Genomic DNA, 21,956 nt, shown 5'->3' on the forward strand with positions numbered 1-21,956 from the left:
TCACTCACTCAAGGAGGCCACCGATGATTCAGAACCAAAGGCCTGGCACAAATGAACAATCGCAGGGTGTGGGTCAGTTTATATGGGGAGAGGCGGCCGATGAGGTATTGGTGTCCTGAGACGTATAAATGATTTTAATCTTGTGTTCTTAAATGGTTGGAAACCTGCCCTGGGATTAATGCTATTAGGTTCATTAGCTGTCCTCCATCAGAAGGTCCCAGGGCAGGTTGCAGCAATATGAAATACAGCATTAAAAACAGTTTAAAACAGCTAGAGTGAGTCCACATAGGCCAAAGGCCAGTTTACAGAGGCATATGTTCAGTGTACGATGATAGCCGTGCAGTGAAGGTACCAGGCGCATCTCTTTCGGGAGAGGAAAGCCACAATTCATGGCGAAGGGCAAGGTAGCAAATCCAATTGACAATATATTATTTCCTCCTCCTCCCAGGTTGCCCGGAAGCTGGTCATCATCGAAGGTGATCTGGAGCGTACAGAGGAGAGAGCTGAGCTGGCAGAATCGTGAGTGTTTCTTCCTCCTCTCTCTTGCTCTCTCTCTTTTTCTCTCTTTGCATGAGGCACCCTGCTGCATGGAAGCTTTTAACACGAGCGAGCTCAGCTTAAAACTCCCTGTTAGACAAGGCCCAGAGTGTGGGGCGAAGGTTAGAGGCAGCCTCTGCTGGCTAGAAGGAATTTTGGCTCTCCACTTTTCCGTTCTCCCTCTCTTTTTAGTGGGAACTCTTATCTGGTTTTTTATGGCAGGGGGTATGGTGGCTTTAAAACACACACACACACACACCTTTAGATTCTTTCCTGTGTGTAGAGGTGAGCATCTGTTAGTCCCTCTGAAGGGTGGTATTTAGGTTGAGGGACTTAGACCTTCATTGTGGCCACATTCACACCATACATTGAATGCAGTCCCGTACCACTTTAAGCAGTCCTGGCTTCCCACAAAGAATTCCTGGAGCTGAGAGTTGTTAGGAGACCTCTGTATTCTTTGTGGAGAGCTACAATTCCCAGAGTTTCCTGAGCAGAGGGTTTGATTGTTAAACCACTCTGGAAATTGTAGCTCTGTGGGGGGAATGGGGAGGGGGGGGTTGTCTCCTAACAACTCCCAGCACCCTTAACAGTCATGGCTTTCTTCCGCAGAACCCTGGGAACTATCGTATGTTAAGTGTACCGAGGGTTGTTAGAAGAGTTCCCATCCCAGAGCTACAATTCCCAAAGCGGTTTAGCAGTCAATCCCTCTTCCCAGGGAACTCTGGGAAATAATAGCTCTGGGTGGGCCATGGGGATCTCCTAAGAATTCTCAGCACCCTTATTATTATAATAATAATTTATTATTTGTACCCCGTCCATCTGGCTGGGTTTCCCCAGCCACTCCGGGCGGCTTCCAACAGAGATTAAAAAAATACATTAAAACACCAGTCATTAAGAACTTCCCTAAACAGGGCTGCCTTCAGATGTCTTCTAAACATCAGGTAGTTGTTTATCTCTTTGACATCTGATAGGAGGGCATTCCACAGGGTGGGCACCACCAACGAGAAGGCCCTCTGCCTGGTTCCTCGCAGTAAGGGAACCACCAGAAGGCCCTCGGCACTGGATCTGAGTGTCCAGGTAGAATGATGAGGGTAGAGACGCTCCTTCAGGTATACCTTAGCAAATGACAGCTCCCAGAATCCTTTGGGAGAAGCCCTGAGTGTTCAAAGTGGTATCGTTGCACTTTCAGTGTGTAGCGCGATCATGGCCCGTGTTAGGAAAAAGTGGAACAGAGGTGATTTCATCATATTGGTGTGAGATACACACTGGCGCCCACAGTGAGATTTTAAAAAACAGACAATAATTTAAAAGCACCTTGGTGTCAGTCATGTCAGGCGCCATACCCAAGGTCAGCACAGAAGCACCAAAAATCCTCCTTTGCCCCAGCGGCAAATACAGAACGCCAGACAGATCTCCCGCAGCAGGACCTTCCAGTGTCGGGTCACAATAACGGGCCTTGTTCCTCCCAACCCCCACTGCACATATCTCAGAAACAGGCGAGACTTGTGGTGAGCCCACCCCCTGGTCCACTTGTTTAAGATCATTTGGGGTTTATTCATTGCATTTGAACACGGCTGGGCCACCCGGCTACAGTCTTTCAGATGCCTGTCTGGGGGCTCCTTCTCATCTGCTTCACATCTGGGGTGCTGATGTGATGGATGGGGGGGGGGGGCTAAGAGGAGGAAACGTGACAGTCTGCAAAGAATGTCAAGCATGCTTCTAGGTCCTGGCAAGGCCACATTTGGGGGGGGGGAACACACATTGTGATACTCACTGCCCCCAGCAAGAGTTTTGCCCCTTGCCAAAAAACGAGCGAATTATCCACAGCTGCCTGATAAGGACAGGCCTGCCGTTTTTGCAAGACGGCTGAAATATGTTCCCTGCAAGCGCTATTAATGCCATATGTTGTTTTCCTTTGTCCCACGTTCCCTTTAAAAATATTAATTTGGGAGTCTGAGATCCTACTTCACAAGTTAGCCTCGGAGAGAATGCTGTTAGGGTAACTGGAAACCATTTACTTCAGAATTTGAGCTCTGCCTGTCTGTGAGGTGAAGTTCCCACCACAGTAGTAGGTTTTACCCTCTAAAATATAATAAACACACTGGGGGCACATCTAATGCCGTAAGACGGTATCTGCGACTAGTTTCCCTTGTTTCTCCTCACGGAAAGCTGTGTGTTTCTGCGTCCCCATTTGCACCGCACATTTAAAGCTCTGTGATACCACTTGAAGCAGCCCTGACTTCCCTCAAAGAATTCTGGGAACTCTAGTTGGTTAAGGGTGCCGAGAGTCGTTGCCCCTCGCAATTCCCAGAATTCCCTGGGAAGAAGAGGGAGTGAATGCTAAACCTCTCTGGGAATTGTAGCTCTGTGAATTGGGGAATTGTGGAGGGGTGCCTCTTAACATCTCTCTGCACCCTTAACAAAACTACAGCTCCCAGAATCCTCTCCCCCAATTCCTGGCACCTTTTGCTGAACCAGAATTCCCAGCATCCTTTTATTGGGCTGAACTGTTACCAGTGGCATTGCTGTAAAAACTTGACGCTCGTTTGCCATATAGACGTGCACTCAGGGCTACACTCACTAAGTGTTGCACGCTTGTGCTTGTTGTGTGTAGATCTCTTGTACAGGGCCTAACTGCACACCAGCCCTCTCCTCCTTTTCCTCACCAGCCCCCCCCCAGCCACCCTCTCACTGTAGTGCTCACATCTTTGTTCCCCTGGGGCCGGCCGCTCTGCCTTTCTCTCCTTCACCGACTACAATTATGCAGAAGATCTTACAAAGCTTCCCCATGTGGTTCCTGGTAGCAGGGAAGGGAGGTTGTGTTCCGGGAGAGTGTCTCATCTTTATGGTTGAGCCCATCACCATCGCCCTTCTCCAGCTGCGGAGCATGAGAAGCAGATGGGCTGGAGACGCATGGCTCGGCAGCGTGCTCAGGGCATGGAAACAGCCTCCCCACGGAGCTAAAATGGGCTTCTGCATCAAGGTGGGGGGCCCTGTGGCCCAGATGTTGTCGGGCTCCTCTGCCTTCCATCATCCCAGGCCATTGGGCTAAGCTGGCTGGGTGCTGATGGGAGTTGTAGTCCAGCAACAACCGGAGGACCACAATTCTCTCCCCCCCCCACCCACAAAAAAACCCTGCTCTACATTGTGAGCTTTTCATTACCTCCTGTGTGGTTCCTGGCTGGAAATAATCCCCTCTCAGTTGGGACTGTATGACTGTATGTATCCCACCTTAAAAAAACCAACACCAACCACCTAAAACTGCAAAATGCAAAACTATCTGAATTTGAAACCACATGCAAACCTGCCCCCCAAACACACACACACACACACACACACACACACACACACACACAGGTAGTGTGTGTTTTTTTCTTGTGCAAAATGTCTGCATTTTGCCAGCTTTGCAGACCCATACAGCCTTGTCTAAAACACAAGGGGAATCTTATTTTAAACCCGCCTGCACTCTCGCAGACTCCCTTGGCTGACGCTCGGAGGGATGTCTGCGGAGGTGGCCAGGCTGCAGCTTTAGAAGCTCTCTTCACCGCCACACTTCTGGGCCTGGTGTACCAGGTCTACTCAGGAAACATTCCCTGCCTGGCATGAGGCTATAGAATTGTTCCATCTCTCCCCCCCCCCTTTGTAAAACCTCTTTCCTTACCCCGCCAAGCATGCATGTTGTGACAGACTTTTTTTTTTTCTCCCCCCACCCTTTTTATGGCTCTGCTTTGTGTATGTGTGTGTCTGTCCATTTCCGTTGCTGCTCCTTTTGCCCCCAACCCAACCCAACACCCCGTCCGAACTTGTGCCTGCCGACGCGGCCCTGCCTTTCTAAACAGCCGTTGCCGGGACCAGGATGAGCAGATCCGGTTGATGGACCAAAACTTGAAGTTCCTTGCTCAGGCTGAAGAAAAGGTACTAACCCGTCCTGCCCCCCCTCCCAGTCTCCGGCTCCATTGAATGCCCGTGCTGCTCCCCATTTCTTTCCCCCTAAACAGAAAAAAAACCAGAAGAAAGCTCCTTCAAGCGCATTTCTCCTCTCGCTACCTCAATACGCTTTGCTTGCTCTCTCTGTATTTTCTCTCTCTGTCTCCAACGAGCTTCATTTTACTTTTCCTGCCGAGCAGGTTGTGGCTGCTGGGGCCCTGCTCCGTGGCACAGCAGCTTCCTTCAGGATGACAGTGAGGCCTAATGGATTCCACGTCAAGGTTTCCACCCTGGACCCAGAGCCTACCAGGCAGCTTTTTGCTGCAGCTTGCGGGCTGTGTAGTCGTGCTTGTGTGTCTGTGCAAAAATCCCCGTTCCTGGTGTTTTATTTACTGAACTTAATAGTCAGTAATAATCTTTTACTGAACTTATTAGTTGCTTTAAAAATAAAAAGTAACTCAAAGTATCTGAGAATGAACACATACATGAAAACCAGCATAAAAAAAACTGTAGAAAAATTCCAAACATACTCATGATTTTTTTTTAAAGGAAGGATTTAAACACCCCACCCACTCAAGAAGGCCACGGATAGTAGAAGTCTTGGTAGAAAATAGGTACCCAAAGCTATTCAGTTGATGGCGCCAGTTGAGCCTCTCAGGGGAGAGCATTCCGCAAAGCAGGGAGCCACCACTGAAAAGTCCCTGATATCGTGTTGCCGCCCTCCGGACCTCCTGGCGGGGGCGAGCGTATGGAAAAGGGCCTCAGGTGGCCCCGGGGGTTGAGTGCCAATTCATTCCATTCAATAATTTGTTATGTTTCTATGCCGCTATTCTCTCACACGAGTCACAAAGCGGCTCACAAGCAATAAATAACAACAATAGAATGTCACAATTATAGAATAATTAACAAATTGTCAGTCAATGGCTTCTGGACACCATGGACGATGGGTGTTGTAGTCCCAATGACTGACCACTTTTTTTTTTAAAGGCTTTATTATAGGTCAGAGACAACACATTAAATTGTGCCCAAAAATGAACTGGAAACCGGCACAGATGTAGCAAACAAAACTCAGAGCAGTTCAGACGTCGCCAGACTTCAAGCCTATAATACAGGCTTCCTCAACCTCGGCCCTCCAGATGTTTTTGGCCTACAACTCCCATGATCCCTAGCTAGCAGGACCAGTGGTCAGGGATGATGGGAATTGTAGTCTCAAAACATCTGGAGGGCCTGCTATAATAAGTACACACACACAGAATTCCTACGTTACCCGATTTACAGAGCCTGCAAGGTGTTGTGTCTGACTGGTGCCTGGGTCCTGAAAACTTTTCGTCTCCCGTGGACGGGGAGCCATTGTTGGCCTTGTTAGGCCCCTCTCCTGAAGTCTCTTCGATTCATGGATTCACTCTTTTCTCTTTCTCTCCTGTCCTTCTTTCTCTCCCTTTCCCATCCATTATTTCTCTCTCTCTCTCCCTCTCTCCTTTTCCCGCCCTCCTCGGCAAACACACTGCAGCAAATGCTCGGAGCTGGAAGAGGAGCTGAAGAATGTCACCAACAATCTCAAGTCCCTTGAGGCTCAGGCTGAGAAGGTAGGGCTGGCTATTCTCCTCCCCACTGTAGCTGGAGGAATAGCCTTTGCCTCCCACCCCCGATAATGCTTCGGGGTTTACTCAGTTGAAACCTGAAAAGTATATAATGGAGACATCAAGAGGCCCTATATAGATTCATAGAACTGAAGGGGGACCCCAAGGGTCATCTCATCAAACCCCCTGCAATCGCAGCTGAAGCACCCATGACAGATGACCACCTGGGGTTGTACATGAGCCATTGGCCTGATCCAGCGGGGGCCCAATCTTGCATTCTTTCGTTAAGAACTAAAACGCTCACAAGCGGCGGCAGGGAGCCTAACCTGAATGAAGCCCTTGGCAATATTCCTGTTGCATGCTCGCTGCTGAAATGAATGGCAAGCGGGCACCCCATTAAAATGTCTCCGGAGGCTGTTCCACAGTCTGGCTCCTCCTCCTCTTCCTCCTGAGAAAGCCTTGCCCTCGTAAGCCATCTGCCTGAGCCCAGGGCAGGATGTGCAGAGCAGCTCCTTTGGGGCCCAGGAGGCAGAGAAGCGCCGGGAGCGGAAGAAGGGTCAGATCAGTGAAAAGTGTTGCTTGCAGAAGGGTCTTGGGTTCGATCCCCAGCTCCTCCAGTTAAAAAGGATCAGGTGACGGTGGTGCAGTGGTGACCCTAGGGAGCTGCTGCCAGTTGAGTAGAGATGATACTGGGTTGGTGGGGCAAGATTTCTGGTTATAAGGCAGCTCCCTGTGTTCTGGAATCGAGGCATGTGGCTCTTTTTTGGGGAGACGGTGTATTATTGAGATATTGCTTTTATTTTTATTTTATATACTGTGATCTTTTTATGTGAACTGTCCTGAGACCTCCAGGTATAGGGAGGGCGGTGTATATAAACTCAATCAATCAAATAAAATAAAAAGTGTTGGGAAGTGGGTGCTGCAAAGCCCCCTTGGATGTCTGCCACCCTTGGGCATTTAGCATATCGCATAGAATCTGATCGGCCCCACTCTGCAACACAAGACTTTCTTAGTTAAACTATGGAACTGTCTCCCACAGGAGGCGGTGATTACCACCCACCTAGACAGCTTTAAAAGAGAATTGGGAGCAAATCCATGGAGGAGAGGTTTATCGATGGCTACTTGACACGTGGCCGTGTTCTGGTCTCCACGGTCGGAGGAAGCAATGCTTCTGAATGCCAGTTGCTAGAAGCCAAGGGGGTGGCAGATAGCACTTTTGTGCTCGGATCCTGCTTGCCAGTTTTCTGCAGGGATCTGGTGTGCCCTTGTGAGAACGGGATGCTGGATTGGATGGGCCATTGACTTGGTTCAGCAGGCTCTTCTTACTTGGCAAGAGAGTGGTTGGGACCACAGCCACATTTCCCCCAGTAAGAGGCCGCAACGTTTGCAAAGAGTGGTTTCTGGGTGGAGCAGGGGAAGCTGTTCTGCGTACAGAGCTTTGCCATTGTAGTTGGAATATAACTCGGAGGCAGGCAGCCCCTAGTGGCCGAGGCTGATGGGAACTGTAGTGTACCAAAGTCCGGAGGGCGCACAGATTTTTCACTTAGCCCCTGGTACAACTTGCTTTTTCCAGCCTCACCTCTTACAAATGGAATGAACAAATCGCTTCCTGTAAAATATACTTGTTAATATTTAACGAAGCAGTTTCATGTGTAAAGACAAACAGGCTTGTTTAAAAAACCTCTGCTTTAAAGAACACAACCCTTTTGGCATTGGTATTATATCTAGGCATGTCTTTGCTAACGATAAATGCAAGATGTGGGTCCCTGGAGGCCCTTGGGAGTGCAAGTAGAATAAAAACCCTGTTTCAGGACTGTTCCCCCTACCCTCCCTCTAAAGAGCTGGAGGCATCTTCCTATCCTTACAACAACCTTGTGGGGTAGGGCAGGCTGAGAGCCAGCGGCAGACCCAAGCTCCCCCAGTAAGCTTAGTGGCCAAGCTGGGATTGAAGTCCTGGTTTCTCTCCCAGAATGAACGCAACACTCTTAACAACCGCACAACGTTGGCTGTCGTTTCCATTCTGCCTTCGCCCTCCCTATAGCAGAGGAAGGTCTGTTTCTTCAAGTTTTCCAGCAGGACTCGGAGTTGCTTGAGAAAGCTGTTGAGAGTTGGGATCCGGCCTTTACAGTGGGGTGCTGGTGGCGAGTAGCTCTGCTATGTCTGGACCCTGAGTTGTGTCTTCTCTCCCTCCAGTACTCTCAAAAAGAGGATAAATATGAAGAGGAGATCAAGATCTTGACCGACAAACTCAAGGAGGTGAGCTGCCAGCATGCCTTATGCGAAGGGTCAAGGTGGGTGGGTGTCATTTCTTAGGCCACTCCATGACAGCATGGGGCAAGATTTTGCTGAACTACAACTCCCAACATCCCTGGCCATTACCTTGCTGGCTGGGGCTGATGGGAACTGTACCCCCAACAACACAATGCTGGCTGCCCTTGTAATAGACTTGACTAGTATCCCCAGAGGAATGGCATATTGGGAAGAGTTCGGACATAATCAGTATGCAGTCCTGCTTGTAATGTAACCCCCCCCCCCGCCCCGGGATGGACCGACGGAGGTGGGCAATCGAATAGATCAGACCTCCCCTTTCTTGACTGACCGCGACTCTCTCTCCCTTTCCCAGGCTGAGACCCGTGCCGAGTTTGCTGAGCGGTCAGTAGCCAAGCTGGAGAAGACCATTGATGACTTGGAAGGTAGGTGTGGACAGGAAGGTGGTGGAGTTGGATACCAGCTAAGCGGCTGGTAAAAACAGGAGCTGCTTCCTTGATACCGGCACATAGCATGCCGTGATTTTATTTCGCCACCCTGGTGTCTGGTTGTTGCAGATTCTTTACTCCCATCAGCCCCTGCTGGTGCTGGTCAAGGGGATGTTGGGAGTTGTAGGCCAGTGACGTCTTATCAGCAGCAGGGCTAGCAACCCTCTGCCTTTATTTTCCCCTCTTTTACCTTGAGGTCAGGTCTGGTGTTTTGTGCCTGTAGCCATTGTACGCGCAGCTCTCGATTATTCTGGTCCTGTGTCTAGGAGCCCTAGAAATAGAATACGTTTGTGTGTCTGTAAAGTACGTGGCCGGCCTGTCTGTCTGCAATGCAGTGTGGACTTTGAAAACTGCTTGGGGTGAGGCTAGGGGGAGTTGACCCCCTTCTACCTTGCTTTTTTGTTTTGTTTGCCCTCCAGTGGTCTCTGCTTCTTGAAGGCCGGAGGGAGCCTAAGCCCAGCATTCTCCAACCTTGAGTCTCCAATATGATGTCGGACTACAACTCCCATCAGCCCCAGCTGGCATTGTCCCAGTGGTCGGGCGATGGGAGATGTAGTCCAAGCAACCCAAGGCTGGGGGAACAGTGGCTTAAGCCACGATTCACCTGTCTGCTCTCTTTCCCCCTCTGCCCCCCCATTTGTCCATTCTGGCAACTTCATTGTTTTTAAAGCCTTGTTCCCCACCCCAAGGTGGATGCATGAAATTGACCTTAAGTGTCTCTTTCCTGGTGCATTTTGCACCAAACTTAGATTCGTTGACCCCCTTGGCGAGCTTCTAAAATTGCCATCGACTGTGGCTCCAAATCCTTAGGAATGTAAATGAAAGAAAGTCAAGGAACATCAATATATAATCATCGCTTATTCGTCATACATCGCCATTACTAGGAATCATAGAATGTAAAAACAGTAAGAATCTTACTCAATGCTGAGGTTCTTCATTGGCAAAGGGAGTTGCGCTGTGTACATGGCCCCAGGCCCTTTATTGCTGAGGCCCTTAGTCCCTAATTAACTTTTTTTTTTGCACTATACCTTGTAAATCTCTTTTCCACCTCGGCCCCCTTTTGGCCCCTAAGGGCTCTACTCGCCTCCTGCACAGTCCCATCAACCATTTACATGGGTCAATATCTTACCAGTTTGGGAAACCCTGCTCTAGAATGTGTTAAAGCCAGTTAGAAGTTGGGACTAGGGCATGGGAGACCCGGGTTCAGATTGCCACTCTGCAGCAAAGTTCCCTGCAGCGACCTTGGGCTAGCCGCTGCCTCTTTTGGCCCGACCTACCTTGCAGGGTTGTTGTGACGATAAAACGGAGCAGGAGGTGGAGAAGCTTGCTCATCACCTTGAGCTCCTTGGAGGAAAGGTGATATATAAATAGCATAGTGAATTTAAAAAAAAATCACGACTTCCTCCTGAGATTAACCTTGGGAATCCTAATCGCATTCCTGGCGCCCTTTCCTCTCTCCCACCTCTTCTGCCCTTGAGCTTGTTGCTCGGAAAGGGAATGACTGTTTAAAAATTGGTTTTTGTGTGTGAGAGTTGTGCTGATCACACCCTAGGTCCCTTCTCCTTGTTAGCGCCAAAGGCCCATATTTCAGCAAGCAAATACAAACCCTCATAATCATTTTCTGTGCAAGTCGTCCTAATTCTAGGCCGTAGGTCAGTGGTAGAGCATCTGCATTGCATGCAGAAGGTAGGGCTGGGAGAGACTCCTGTCTGAAATCCTGGAGAGCTGCTGCTGCCAGCCCGTGTAGACAGCTGTGAGCAAGATGGACCCAAGGGACTGACAACAGCGTAAGGCAGCGTCCTGCGTTTCTGTGCTCCAGTTCGTGCAAATGCCATAGGAAACCTCCTGATTTTAAAAAGAGGTGATGCTTTGTATTGACCACCACCTTTTTAAAAAATAAAATAAATACAGGGGTCATTTCACAAACCAGATGACCGAACCCTCTGTGCTGAAAGGGCCAAAGCCAGCTGAGATTTAAAGGTTTCCTCCGCAGCAGGTCTGTGTCTCCTTAGGCAAAGCTGCCAGGATGTCAAATAATTATGCATTGTTCACTTCCTATCTTGAAAAGCAGTCCTCACTGAATTGCCTTGATTTTACAATTTGAGGTATTGCGGCTGAGCTGCGGCCTCAGTGACACCTAGGCGGCCCTCCTTGCAGTAGAGCAGGCATAGGCAAACTCCGGCCCTCCAGATGTTTGCGACTACAATTCCCATCATCCCTGACCACTGGTCCTGTTAGCTAGGGATGATGGGAATTGTAGTCCCAAACATCTGGAGGGCCGGGGTTTGCCTTTGCCTGCAGTAGAGGTTAGCAGCTAAAAGCCCCTGAGGCCTTGTCTAGCCTTCCCCTCCCCAGTGGAGGATTTGTCGACTGCCGCCGACCCAGAAGCAATGCACTTTGGACAGCATTTATTGAGGGTGGGGTGAGGGTTGCCTGTCCCTGTCCCCATTCCACTCCTTGGAAGCCCTCACAGAAAACCAGCTGTGTCAGAAATGTCCCCCGGAATTACCTGTAGCTGAACCACATTTAAAAGATCAGGCGAAAGTTAACCCGGCTCTGTGCCGGCGGCTGCTGATAAGGGAAGTGGAAATATGTTTGTTCACCACAGGCCCAGCCCCATCTAAGAGTACCTTTGCAGCTCTGGAGAATCAGAGGGTGTTCACCTGCCCACACTCACTGTTTAATCTGCTAGGAGTGAACAGGTGTGGCCTTGTTTCCAAGAGCCGAAGGCGTTATCCTTTAGACCTTGGGGAGAAACAAAGAGGCCTTCTTTATTTCAATTAAACTCTCAAAAAAAACAACCCAGTGGGTGTTGGTCAGGGGAAAGCATGCAGGTGAAAAACCTCCATGGGTGAAATTTAACCTGCCGGGGGCCCTATTTTGACCTGTGAGGCCACCCCCCCCCCGCAAGCCTGTCCCTGCCCTGCCCTGCACACCAGATGTCAAATGCATTTGCAGTTGTTCCTGTGGAAACAGGATCCGCCTTTCAAAAGCTGTGGCAAATGCGAGCTTTCCCCAGGTTGATTCTAATCTCTGCTGCAAGCCCCACTTTCGGCAGGGAAAGTGGTGCCAGATTCTTCCTTTGCAGCCCTTGGTTTGCTAGAAAGGAAGGGAGTTGGGGACATGCTTTAGTGCGCTCCCGATTCTAAGACATGACTGAAGGCGATTGGCCGGTTGGGTGACTCCACCTCCCTGCCAAACATGGCCCACAGAGAGAGTAGGCCAGTTCTGGATCTGGCTGGCAGAGGGTGGCTTAGGGTCCACTTTTCCCACCCTTTCTTAACATTTGAAAAATCTTTTAAAAGAAGAAGAAGAAAAGAATAGGTTTTTATGTGTTTTAAACTCCCAAATGTGGAATTTATGGTTCAGATGCAAATAAGTGTATTTACCGTAGTTTTTTTTATTTAACAATGATGTTTGGTGTGCTGTCCTGAAACAAGGTTTTCTGGGTAGCTTGTAAGTATATATAAACAACCCAAGCACAACTTAAAAACAAAATAAAAGATGAGGGTGTTCATTGGAAGGGAACTTAACTAGCCCCTGTCCCTTCTGCAGCCCTCTGTGACTTCCCCCAAGCCTCTATGGAAGATGTGAGGGGTCTCCTGGAGGGTCTCTCTCTCTGTGTGTGTGTGTCCCAGGGTGTTTGTATTCAAGGATGGAAAGTTTGTTTCCTGCTTGGCAGGGGGTTGGACTGGATGGCCCTCGTGGTCTCTTCCAACTCTATGATTCTATAAGTGTTCCTTCTATTAACCTGGGTTATTTAGCAAGCCAAACCTGTATCTCCAGTGGAATTCCAATAGTATCCATTTCTTCTCCCTTTCCATTCTGCAAAAAGTCACTCTTCTGCCCAGATTTGAAATCCGAATTGCAAGACGTGGCTCAGATATCTTGCTTTGCCTTGTCGTTCTTGTCTATCGTCAGGGGCGTATTTTGGTAATATGGTACCCCAAGTGAGGACAGAATTTGGCCCCATATATTATTTTCAAATTTTCCATTTTTTATATATTTTGCACCCTCTCAATTCAGCATCCTGTGCGGTGAAACAGCTCCACCCTAAATAATCCAGTACTGGTATCACAGAGTGTTTTTTCCTCTTACTGGGTTTTTTTTTTAAATGCTTTCACTTCTTTGTTCGTTGAGTTGTTTGTGAGCTCATGGCCCCAAAATAAAAAAACTGAATTGCAGCTGGCACTCTAAACCCAAGTCAAGACACAATTGCAGTAGTTTGTGGCGTGACCCATAGGTCATAAGAGTAAACATTCGGAAAAGGCCAAATAGTGACTCAGGAAACTCTAGCAGTTGACTGGATGTTTCAGTGTCGGTTCTGCCCGGACACTGAGGTCCAGCGCCGAGGGCCTTCTTCTGGCGGTTCCCTCGCTGCGAGAAGCCAAGTTACAGGGAACCAGGCAGAGGGCCTCCTCGGTAGTGGCACCCGCCCTGTGGAACGCCCTCCCACCAGATGTCAAAGAAAAAAACAACTACCAAAATGACAATTTCTTACAGATGCGAAACAGGTATTAGGTGGCACCTGTAACAGTGCTAATTCTGCAGATCAAAGTGGTCGAGTGGACATGCATTGGGGGGGGGGGCCAAGGTGTTTTCACAGACCCCAAGCTGTTAAATAGTAACACCTTAAACTTAGCCCAGTAGCAAATTAGCACCCAGTGCGGATCTCTGAGCACAGAAGGTATTATAGGCTGGCAAGGCCTCCTATCAGCAGTCTTGCTGAAAGATTCTGCACTAACTGCAGCTTCTGTATAGTCGTACCTTGCATCTCAAAACACCTTGGCTCCCGAACAAATTGAAACCCGGAAGTGATTGTTCCGGTTTTTGAACGTTCTTTTGGAAGCTGAACGTCCGATGAGGCTTCCACGGCTTCCAATTGCCTGCAGGAGCTTTCCTGCAGCCAATCGAAAGCCGCGCTTTGGTTTCTGAACGTTTTGGAAGTCGAACGAACTTCCGGGACTGGTTTCGTTCGACTTCCAAGGTACGACTGTATAGCACAGGCATCCTCAGACTTTGGCCCTCCAGATGTTTTGGACTACAATTCCCATCTTCCCCCAACCACTGGTCCTGTTAGCTAGGGATCATAGGAGTTGTAGGCCAAAACATCTGGAGGGCCGCAGTTTGGGGATGCCTGGTATAGCACATTGCATCAATCTTGTCTTGTAATAACCAGTCCATGAGCTACTCTGGCTAGGTTTTCCTAGTGCAGGAACGGGTCCGTAGCTGTCAAAGGTTTCTCTGTGATTGGTTCTTCCGTTTGCCTTGGCCGCCATTGGGGATCCATTCTCTGCCATATGTGTATATCTGACCTCACTCTTCCCTCCTTCCCTCTCTAAATCCATCACCGGCTCCCCTTTCTCCTCCTCCTCCTGACGGCCTGGACGACCTGCCTTCCCTCACTTCTCCTCACCCCCCTTTTCTTTAAATAGACGAGCTGTATGCCCAGAAACTGAAGTACAAAGCCATTAGCGAGGAACTGGACCACGCCCTCAATGACATGACCTCCATGTAAATACCGGCGCTTGGGCCTGTTGGCTGCGCGGGGAGGGGGCTTGTGTGTTCGCCTCCGCTTCAGCGTGCCTTGTGTGCTGTGGCAAGCGCGGTACTAATACTGCTCCAGCGGTTGGGCTAGGCTGTTCAGGTGTCGCTGGACTCCCGACTCCCGCCGATGACGACCATTGTGCATGCTGGCTGGGTGTTGCGAGTCCAGCCAACCTTCTGATGTGGCCCTACAGCTTCCCCACTCCCCGCTCCACGCCTCTGTAACTGCATTTATTATTAGGTGGTCCCTGATTGGCTGGGACATGTGTGCAAGACAGGAGGCCAGGGACCTTGGCTCCCCAGGAGTTGCTGGATGACAGCTCCCATCATCCATCGCCAGTGACCATGCTTTCCGAGGCTGATGGGAGCTGGGAGACCAGCCTGCATCTGTAGGGCCACAAGCTCCCCTACGCCTGGCCCTAGAGTTGCATCAGGCGATGCCAAGCTAGACAGTCCAGGGGGCTGACTTTGTATAAGGTAGTGTGCGTGATTTGAAAATTTGGTTAGCTTGGTTAACTTGAGACTCCTTCGGGTAGTGATAAAGCAGGATATCAAATCCAAACTCAACTCCCCTCCCATGGTGAAAGCAATCCCTCCTGTGTGGTATCTGAAGAAGTGTGCATGCACACGAAAGCTCATACCAAAATATAAACTTAGTTGGTCTTTAAGGTGCTACTGAAGGAATTTTTTTATTTTGCTTCGACTCAGACCAACACGGCTACCTACCTGTAACCTCCTGTGTGTGTTTGGCACAGTGTGTCTAGCCAGCATGGCGACTCACAGATAATGTTGGACTCCAGCTCCCACCGTCAGGGTCAATGAGGAGTTAGGAATCCACCAAATCTGGAAGACCACAGGTTCCCCACCTGCTGCTGAGCAGCTCGTTCGAACCATCACTTTTATTTGCAGTTGACAGACCCTTTAAGCGATTAATAGCAATTTTATAACGATGGACAATAGCCTTTAAAAAAGCATGTTGATGTGACTGAAAAACACAGGTTTTAATGCTAGAGGTTTCCATCAATATAAATATATTGATTATAAGTGATCTGAAACAGATATCCATATTTACAAACTCCGCCACTTTCTCTGCAGCTAACATTGGAGCCCTGGAGCAAAGTGGAGCTCAGAAGAGTGGCTAGGGATATTTTAGGTCTTTCCAGCCCCTTGATAGAAACTACAGTGGAAAAGGGCATGTAGGACAGACTCCACAAAGGCAGCATCCCTTCTCATTGGGGTTTTGTTGTACCTGCCTTCCAATAAATTGGACTGGAGAACATTTAAGCCCTGCCAGAGTGAACCACTCGACCCCCTTCCCTCCCCCTTCCTGCCTTTTGGTTGAATCAGGGCGGACCCTGTTTCCTGCCTCCATGAAGGGCAAGGCCTTTCAATTCCTCTTTCCAGGTAACTACAGCAGGCCACTCCGGAAGAAGGGTTCCACACCCTCGTCCCCTTTGGGAGGAAAGGAGGGACAGAGCTTTCTTTAATAAATAAAAAATATTGAGACTTTGGTGAATGAATTAACACATCTCCCCCCAAAAAACCCCCCGCACTCCCCCCCCTTTTTGCATTGGGTTGGGGAGGCGTTGCAAGGAGCATTTGTGTGTGGCTACCTTGGTTCACTGACAGCATGAACCTTTGCCCTTCCCACTTCCATCTCCCTGATACCTCCTCGGGTGTGTGTGTGTGTGTGTTCAGGGGGGTTGTATCAGGTTAGAGGCGTGGCGCGTATTAACCAGAAGTTGCTTTGCAACGGCTGGGCATGTGTTTGCAGGGCGAACCGCTTGCATCTTACTTCCCTTTTTCAAAAAACAAAAGTTTGGTTTGATATAACCGGCTGCTTTTTTGGCCTCTTGTTTGTGCGTGGGCTCGGTTTGCGGATTTGACGGGAAACTCCCCTGTCCTTTCCTTTCCCCTAACCACGGAATGCGTTCCTCAAGTGTGCCGTGCCGAGATCCCTCTCCCTTATTCTCTTTCCATGCACCACGTTGCAACGGCCTTCTTTCCTTCCTTCCTATCTCTCTCTCACCTACAGATAAAATCTGTGATTCCAAAGCTCCACTTAGTGGCTTCTTCCCGCAGCTTCTTCACTTTTTTCCTTCCGGATTTCTTTTTGGTCTTGTTTTCTCTCCCTCCATTTGCTCCTGTCGGCTGATCTTTCCCCCCTGCAACGTCGCCTCATCCTACACTGGCGCTCGGGGGCATCCGTGGGAACAAGCCTCTTCCCTACGCTGGGATGTGCCTGACCTCGCGAGCTGTCGGACTGCTGCCTCTCCCCCTCCCCGACTGGGCCACTCCGCTGCACCCTTGGTCTGGAAAACAAAGCGGCCTTTGTGACGCCCGGACATGCCAGACTCTGCCCGGGCGTGGGGGAGCCAGGGGCGGGGTACGGGATTCTTGGCCACAGAGCTAATAGGAGCCTGGCTGGCTTGCAAGCGGGGTGACACTTCTGGCGTATGTGTGTGTTTGTGTGCTCCTGGAGACCGTGCTGCTGTAGCGACTGTCGCACTGTTGGCTTTTACGAAACAGATTTGTGTAACCGTCGGCGGAATGTAATATAGACATGATGCACTAGATGCTGGGCCGGGTCTGATTTTTCCACCACCTTTCCACACACACACACAAAAAGACTTGTGGCTGTTGCACTGTGAATAGTTACTCTGGGTTCGCTAAACACATTTTGCAAAGTGTGTGACACACACTCACACGAGAACCCCTGCATGAGGCATGGCGTTGTCCACACAGCGACACCCTCGACACCATTTTATATTTGGGGAGGGGGGAGGAAACGATCTTGGGCAGGGATGAAAGGATCGTAAAACTGCATAAGCCCTTTACTCTCTCCCCACTTCATAAGCTGAGCGGTCGGTGTGGGTCCCCGCAAAAGGAAACACTTCACACCGTGCATAACAAAACCGGTAATTCGCTGCTGCAAGAATGTGATGTCGGTGGCGTCTTACTACACGATTCACCTTTTCTTAAATGGACATTGGGGAAGCCTCTCTGGGTCAGTCCAAAGGCCCACATAGTCCAGGGTCCTGTTCTTGCAGTGGCCAGATACTTTTAAAACCATTTAAATAAAAAATCTTCCAGGCAATGCAACCAATATATTACACGTAAGTACAGCTCTGCTGGATCAGGCCAAGGGCCCATGTTGTCCAGCATCCTGTTCTCTCAGTGGCCAAATAGATTCCTCTGGGAAGCCAACAAGTAGCCTTATCCCCCACGAATTTGCCTAATCCCCTTTTAAAGGCATCTGAGATGCTGGTCATCACCCCTTCTTGTGGGAGCGAATTCCAGAATTTTAACTATTGTGCAGAGAAGTCCTTTCATTTTGTCTGTATTAGGTCTGCGTGTTCAGAGGCTGCATACCTCTGACTCCCAGTTGCCAGGGGACATCCAGTGGCCTGGCTTGCAGGCTTCCTGGAGACCCAGAGCAGACAAGCTGCTGTTTCTCTCCCCCCCCCCCCATGGGGCTGCTATATAAGATGCCCCTCTGGTCCGATCCAACAAGGCGCAGCTATCTCTGAGTAATGTTGTCACGACATTCTCATCGGGACAGCAGCTGCTAAATGCTGAAACAAACCCATGTTTGTGCTGCAGAAGGTGTGCTTTTGGGGAAGGGATGCAGCTCAGTGCCAGAGCCCCATGCTTTGCATGCTGAAGGTCCCAGGTTCGATCCCCAGTGTCTCTGGAAAGGGCTGGCTGCTCGTCAGAAGCACACTGCTCTTCTGTCTGCACTCGCTCAGCCTCTTCCACAACCCCTGCCCATGTTAAGACATGCCCATGTTTTATTGGATGCCAGGATTGGACAACCGCCACCCTCTCCTTTCTGAACCCCTACCCCCCGCCTCACTGCATCTAGGAGCATCCGAGGGGTTGGGATTCTGGTGCATTTTGAACGAGGCGGGCAGCATCAAGGGATCTGGTCCAAGGGGAAGATGGGAACATCAGGCCTGTCACCCGCATGGGAACAGGAAGTGAGGGGGCTGCTTTGAAACACTCTCGCTCCGTGATTGGAACCAGCTCTACTTTTGCCAGAGCTTCCCAGGCGCCACTTCTCCCGCATAGGGGGATCTAGCCCTTCAATGCTGCTCTTTTTTCCTCCTTCCTCCTGTGAGCGCTTTTTTTGGGGGGGGGAGGTTTCATTTGCGTGGGGCTGTTTAGCATACCCAAAAGCTGCTTGGTCATGATGCCGCTCAGCTTGCCAGATCTCATCTTCAGACCAGCGTGTTATTTATCTCAGGCCGCCCAGCTGTTTCCCCCTCTTCCTGGCCACGGTGCTTGCATATGGAAAGGGAGTGGGCGGTTCCCCAAAGGGCTGGGGTTTCTTGCACAGAAAGCATTGCAGGTTTAATTCCCTGGCACGTCCTTGTTAACTGCCTGAGAACATGGGGGAGCTGCTGCCGGCCAGAGTTCTGGGCTAGATGGGCAGGTGGTGGACCCGCCCAGTGTGAGGCAGTCTCCAAGGAACATAAGATCCCCACTGGATCAGGCCCAGAGACTCATCCAGTCCAGCATCCTGTTCTGATAGGGGCCGACCACGTGCCTGCAAGCAAGATTCAAGCACAAGAACCCTCTTCCCAACCCGCTGTTTGCAGCAGCTGGAATCTAGAAGCATCACTGCCTACAAAAACTACCAGTGACTCTCTAGGGTAGGTGGTCCACGACCTTTTTGGACCAGAGGGCACATTTGGAAATGTAGGAACAACAAAACAACTCATTTCACAGAACGAAAAACTGGCAGTGCTCAGAATGCTGACCCCTCTGAGTAGGCAAAGCACTACACACCCAAAACAAAACTGGTAAACAAAGACCCCCCCATATATATATATTTTAAAAAATAAGTAGTGAGGGGCAGGGGGCCTTGCTGAGCACTAGGGGCGGGTACCATTGCGGGATCTCCAGCTTCTAGGGTTTCGGACAGGAGTCTCTCTGTGCTCTTGCTGCAGGTATTGTGGCTTCAACCCACACAAAAGCCCCTTTCCGTACAGAGCCGGGATCTATATAAGGTTGGAGCTGTGCTCAGCTGCTCTATTTACCTGTTTGGAGGGCATTTTGCCCGCTACGGGTAGAAAAAGCATCCTTCCATGTGGCTTCCCCCTGCTGCTGGCACAGGATAGGTTGCCATGTGCTACTCGTAAGGCAGTGCAAGGGAGGAGCTCGTGGCTGCAGCCGAGAGCCCCATTTTTGCATATCCTTGGGGAGGAGGGCCGTAGCTGAGTGACACAGCGTGCGTGCAGAAGGTCCCGGGTTCAATCCCAGGGTAACAGGGGCAGCGGAGCTGAGAGACGCCTTTGCTGGAGACTCTGGAGAGCTGCCGCCACTCCCTGTAGACAAGGATGTGTGTGCAGCCAGTGGCCGTCATCCCTGACCATTGTCCATGCTGGGAGAGGAAGAACACAGTTGAACTACAAATCCCATCATCCCTGACCATTGGCTATGCTGGCCTGGGGGCTGATGGGAGTCCAGCAACTTCTAGAAGGCCACCAATTCCTGCCTCCTTTCTGTGTACGCAATACTGAGCTAGGTGGAGTTCTGGTCCGGCTCTGAAAGGCAGCGCCGTATCTGCCATGCTGTGGTATGTCTTGCGCTCATTCCCCCCTGGCCTGTGAGTGCTTTGCCAGCAGTCTTCCTCTCTCACCGCCTTTCTGTTCAGCCCGATACCCCCCATTGCTCCGAGATGGGACAACGCTCCGTAGGCATCTCTCTTTAAAACAGAAGCAGAAAACTTGACTAAATTACGATCCCGGGAGCAGATCCCACTCTCATTTCTTAAGCTGTTCTAAAACATGAAGCCTCTTCTTTATTTATTTCTCTTATTCTCTCCCCCCACCCTCAGCCAGCGTTGTTCTGGCAAACCTCTCCCTGACCCCCTTTTTTTATTTTGCTTGAAACCAGCTGGGTTGGCATGGCATTAACTGAGGCGGGGGACGTGCCCCATCTTTTGGTACTCAACTAACCTTCCTTTTTCTTTTTTTTTTGTCCTCTCTCTTCTCTCTCTTTCCCTCTCTCATTTTGTTTTTCCTTCTCCTAATCTCCTCCTCTTCCTCCTCCTTCCTCTTGCCTCTGCACAGAGCGTCTGTACAGCCAGCTTGAGAAAAACCGGCTGCTGGCCAATGAGCTGAAGTTAACCCTGCATGATCTGTGTGACTGAGAAGGGGGTCTCTCCTCTGATCCTGTTTAAAGCCAGCTTTATTTGGCGAGGCGCTGGGGGGGGAGCCTGCCGGACGCAGACTTGAAACCGGAGCGCACACTCTTCCTCCCCCCCCTTTTCTTTCTAAAGACTGGCTGACTTAGGACACTTATTGCAGTTTAATTGGAGCACTTGATGATGCTTAGCCTTCTTAATGTACTTATTTTTCTAAGCTTTTTGTTTTTCTACAAAAGCAGGGTATTACTCACCGCCTGCTTTCTTGGCGCAGTAGGTTGCTAGCACAGGCCTGGTAGAGTGTTCATCAGCCTCGGGAGTCCCCAAAGCTTGTTTTGGACTACAAAACCCATCATCTACAGCCAGCTTAGCCAACGGCGGAGGATGATGGGCCTTGTAGTCCAGCAACATGTGGGAACCCAAGGTTGACAGTAGTAGCTTCTTCTTGTAGATGCAGGCTGGGGAATCTGCAGCCCTCTTGGACTCCAAGCTTCTTGCTTCCAAGACACCCCAGATTGTTGATTGAAGCTGGTGTGAATTGGGGGTGCTTCACATCACCTGGAGGCCCGCAGGTTCCCCAGCCCTGCTGTAGAAGACTAGCATAGCAGTGGCTGCTTAACGTTCTTGGCGTGGGGCGGCTCTAGATTTCTCTCCCCACCAGGCAAAGCTCCTGTAGCTACTTCCGTTTACACCCCTTTCTATGACGCGGGTCTTCTGTAGCTGGACATTCTTTCTTTTTTCTCTCCCTGCTCCCTTTTAGACCCCTCTTGCATGGATTGGCTGACTTGGTTATTTCCAAAAAGTTATCCTTTTCTTGTACCAATAAAACCACTGGCCCACTTGGTTACGTGCCTGGCGTGTCCTTTCCCTGACTTTGCTGTTTCTTTTGTTGGATAAATGTTGCTGTCTCGCAGGTATTTTTTTTTAAAAAAAGGTGTGTGTGCGCACACACACTTTTCGTTCCACGGAGGAGATTGGGTAGGTATCAACCTCTGGAGCAACGCCTGGACAGAAGGGGGCACCCTGTCGCTATGGGAACAGTGACCAGAATGGCGTAACCACGCCGGAAGCAACTGGACGCTGGTCCACCGATCAGGGGAAACCCTTTGATGCTTGGTCAAATGGGACATCTGCGTCTGCCATCTTGGGGACTCAACCAGCTATCCTCAAAAGGCAATCGCCTACTTCATTTATTCTTTTGGCTCTTTCCAACCCACCATTCTGAAGCTTGGGAATGCATGGGAGCTGCCCACTCTCCTTCCAAAACTGCCAGAGGAGCAGAAGTCTGCCCGACTCATCTCAGAATCACACGCTTCCATGTACGGGTTGCACTGCGGCGATAGGTCTGCCTTCCGCCTGCCGTTCGGTTTTTTGAGATACCGCGCCCGCCATTGCTGCTCTGCTTGCCGGCGTCTCGATCCCACTGCCCCCCCCCAACCCAAAAGGGGCCGTGCCTTC

The 21,956-nt window shown here is 50.2% G+C and overlaps 1 protein-coding gene across 13 annotated transcripts in view; it reads left to right on the forward strand.

The window, feature by feature from the left end:
* Nucleotides 1-21,956, forward strand: part of TPM3 (tropomyosin 3) — a 65,138-nt gene that overhangs the window by 40,268 nt on the left and 2,914 nt on the right. For 2 of the 13 annotated variants that reach the window (XM_060269656.1, XM_060269662.1), the window contains 6 exons: nt 449-519; nt 4,377-4,452; nt 8,238-8,300; nt 8,668-8,737; nt 14,236-14,314; nt 20,425-21,342. In XM_060269656.1, the coding sequence (XP_060125639.1) occupies nt 449-519; nt 4,377-4,452; nt 8,238-8,300; nt 8,668-8,737; nt 14,236-14,314; nt 20,425-20,446 (381 nt within the window). In that variant the 3' untranslated portion in view covers nt 20,447-21,342. Of the gene's footprint in view, nt 1-448; nt 520-4,376; nt 4,453-5,974; nt 6,051-8,237; nt 8,301-8,667; nt 8,738-14,235; nt 14,315-16,382; nt 16,922-20,424; nt 21,343-21,956 lie in introns of those variants that run through there. The other 11 variants (XM_035097733.2, XM_035097741.2, XM_035097740.2 and 8 more) reach the window with 7 other exon arrangements.

Source organism: Zootoca vivipara, chromosome 17 (assembly GCF_963506605.1).
Source record: "Zootoca vivipara chromosome 17, rZooViv1.1, whole genome shotgun sequence".
Lineage (NCBI taxonomy): Eukaryota > Metazoa > Chordata > Lepidosauria > Squamata > Lacertidae > Zootoca > Zootoca vivipara.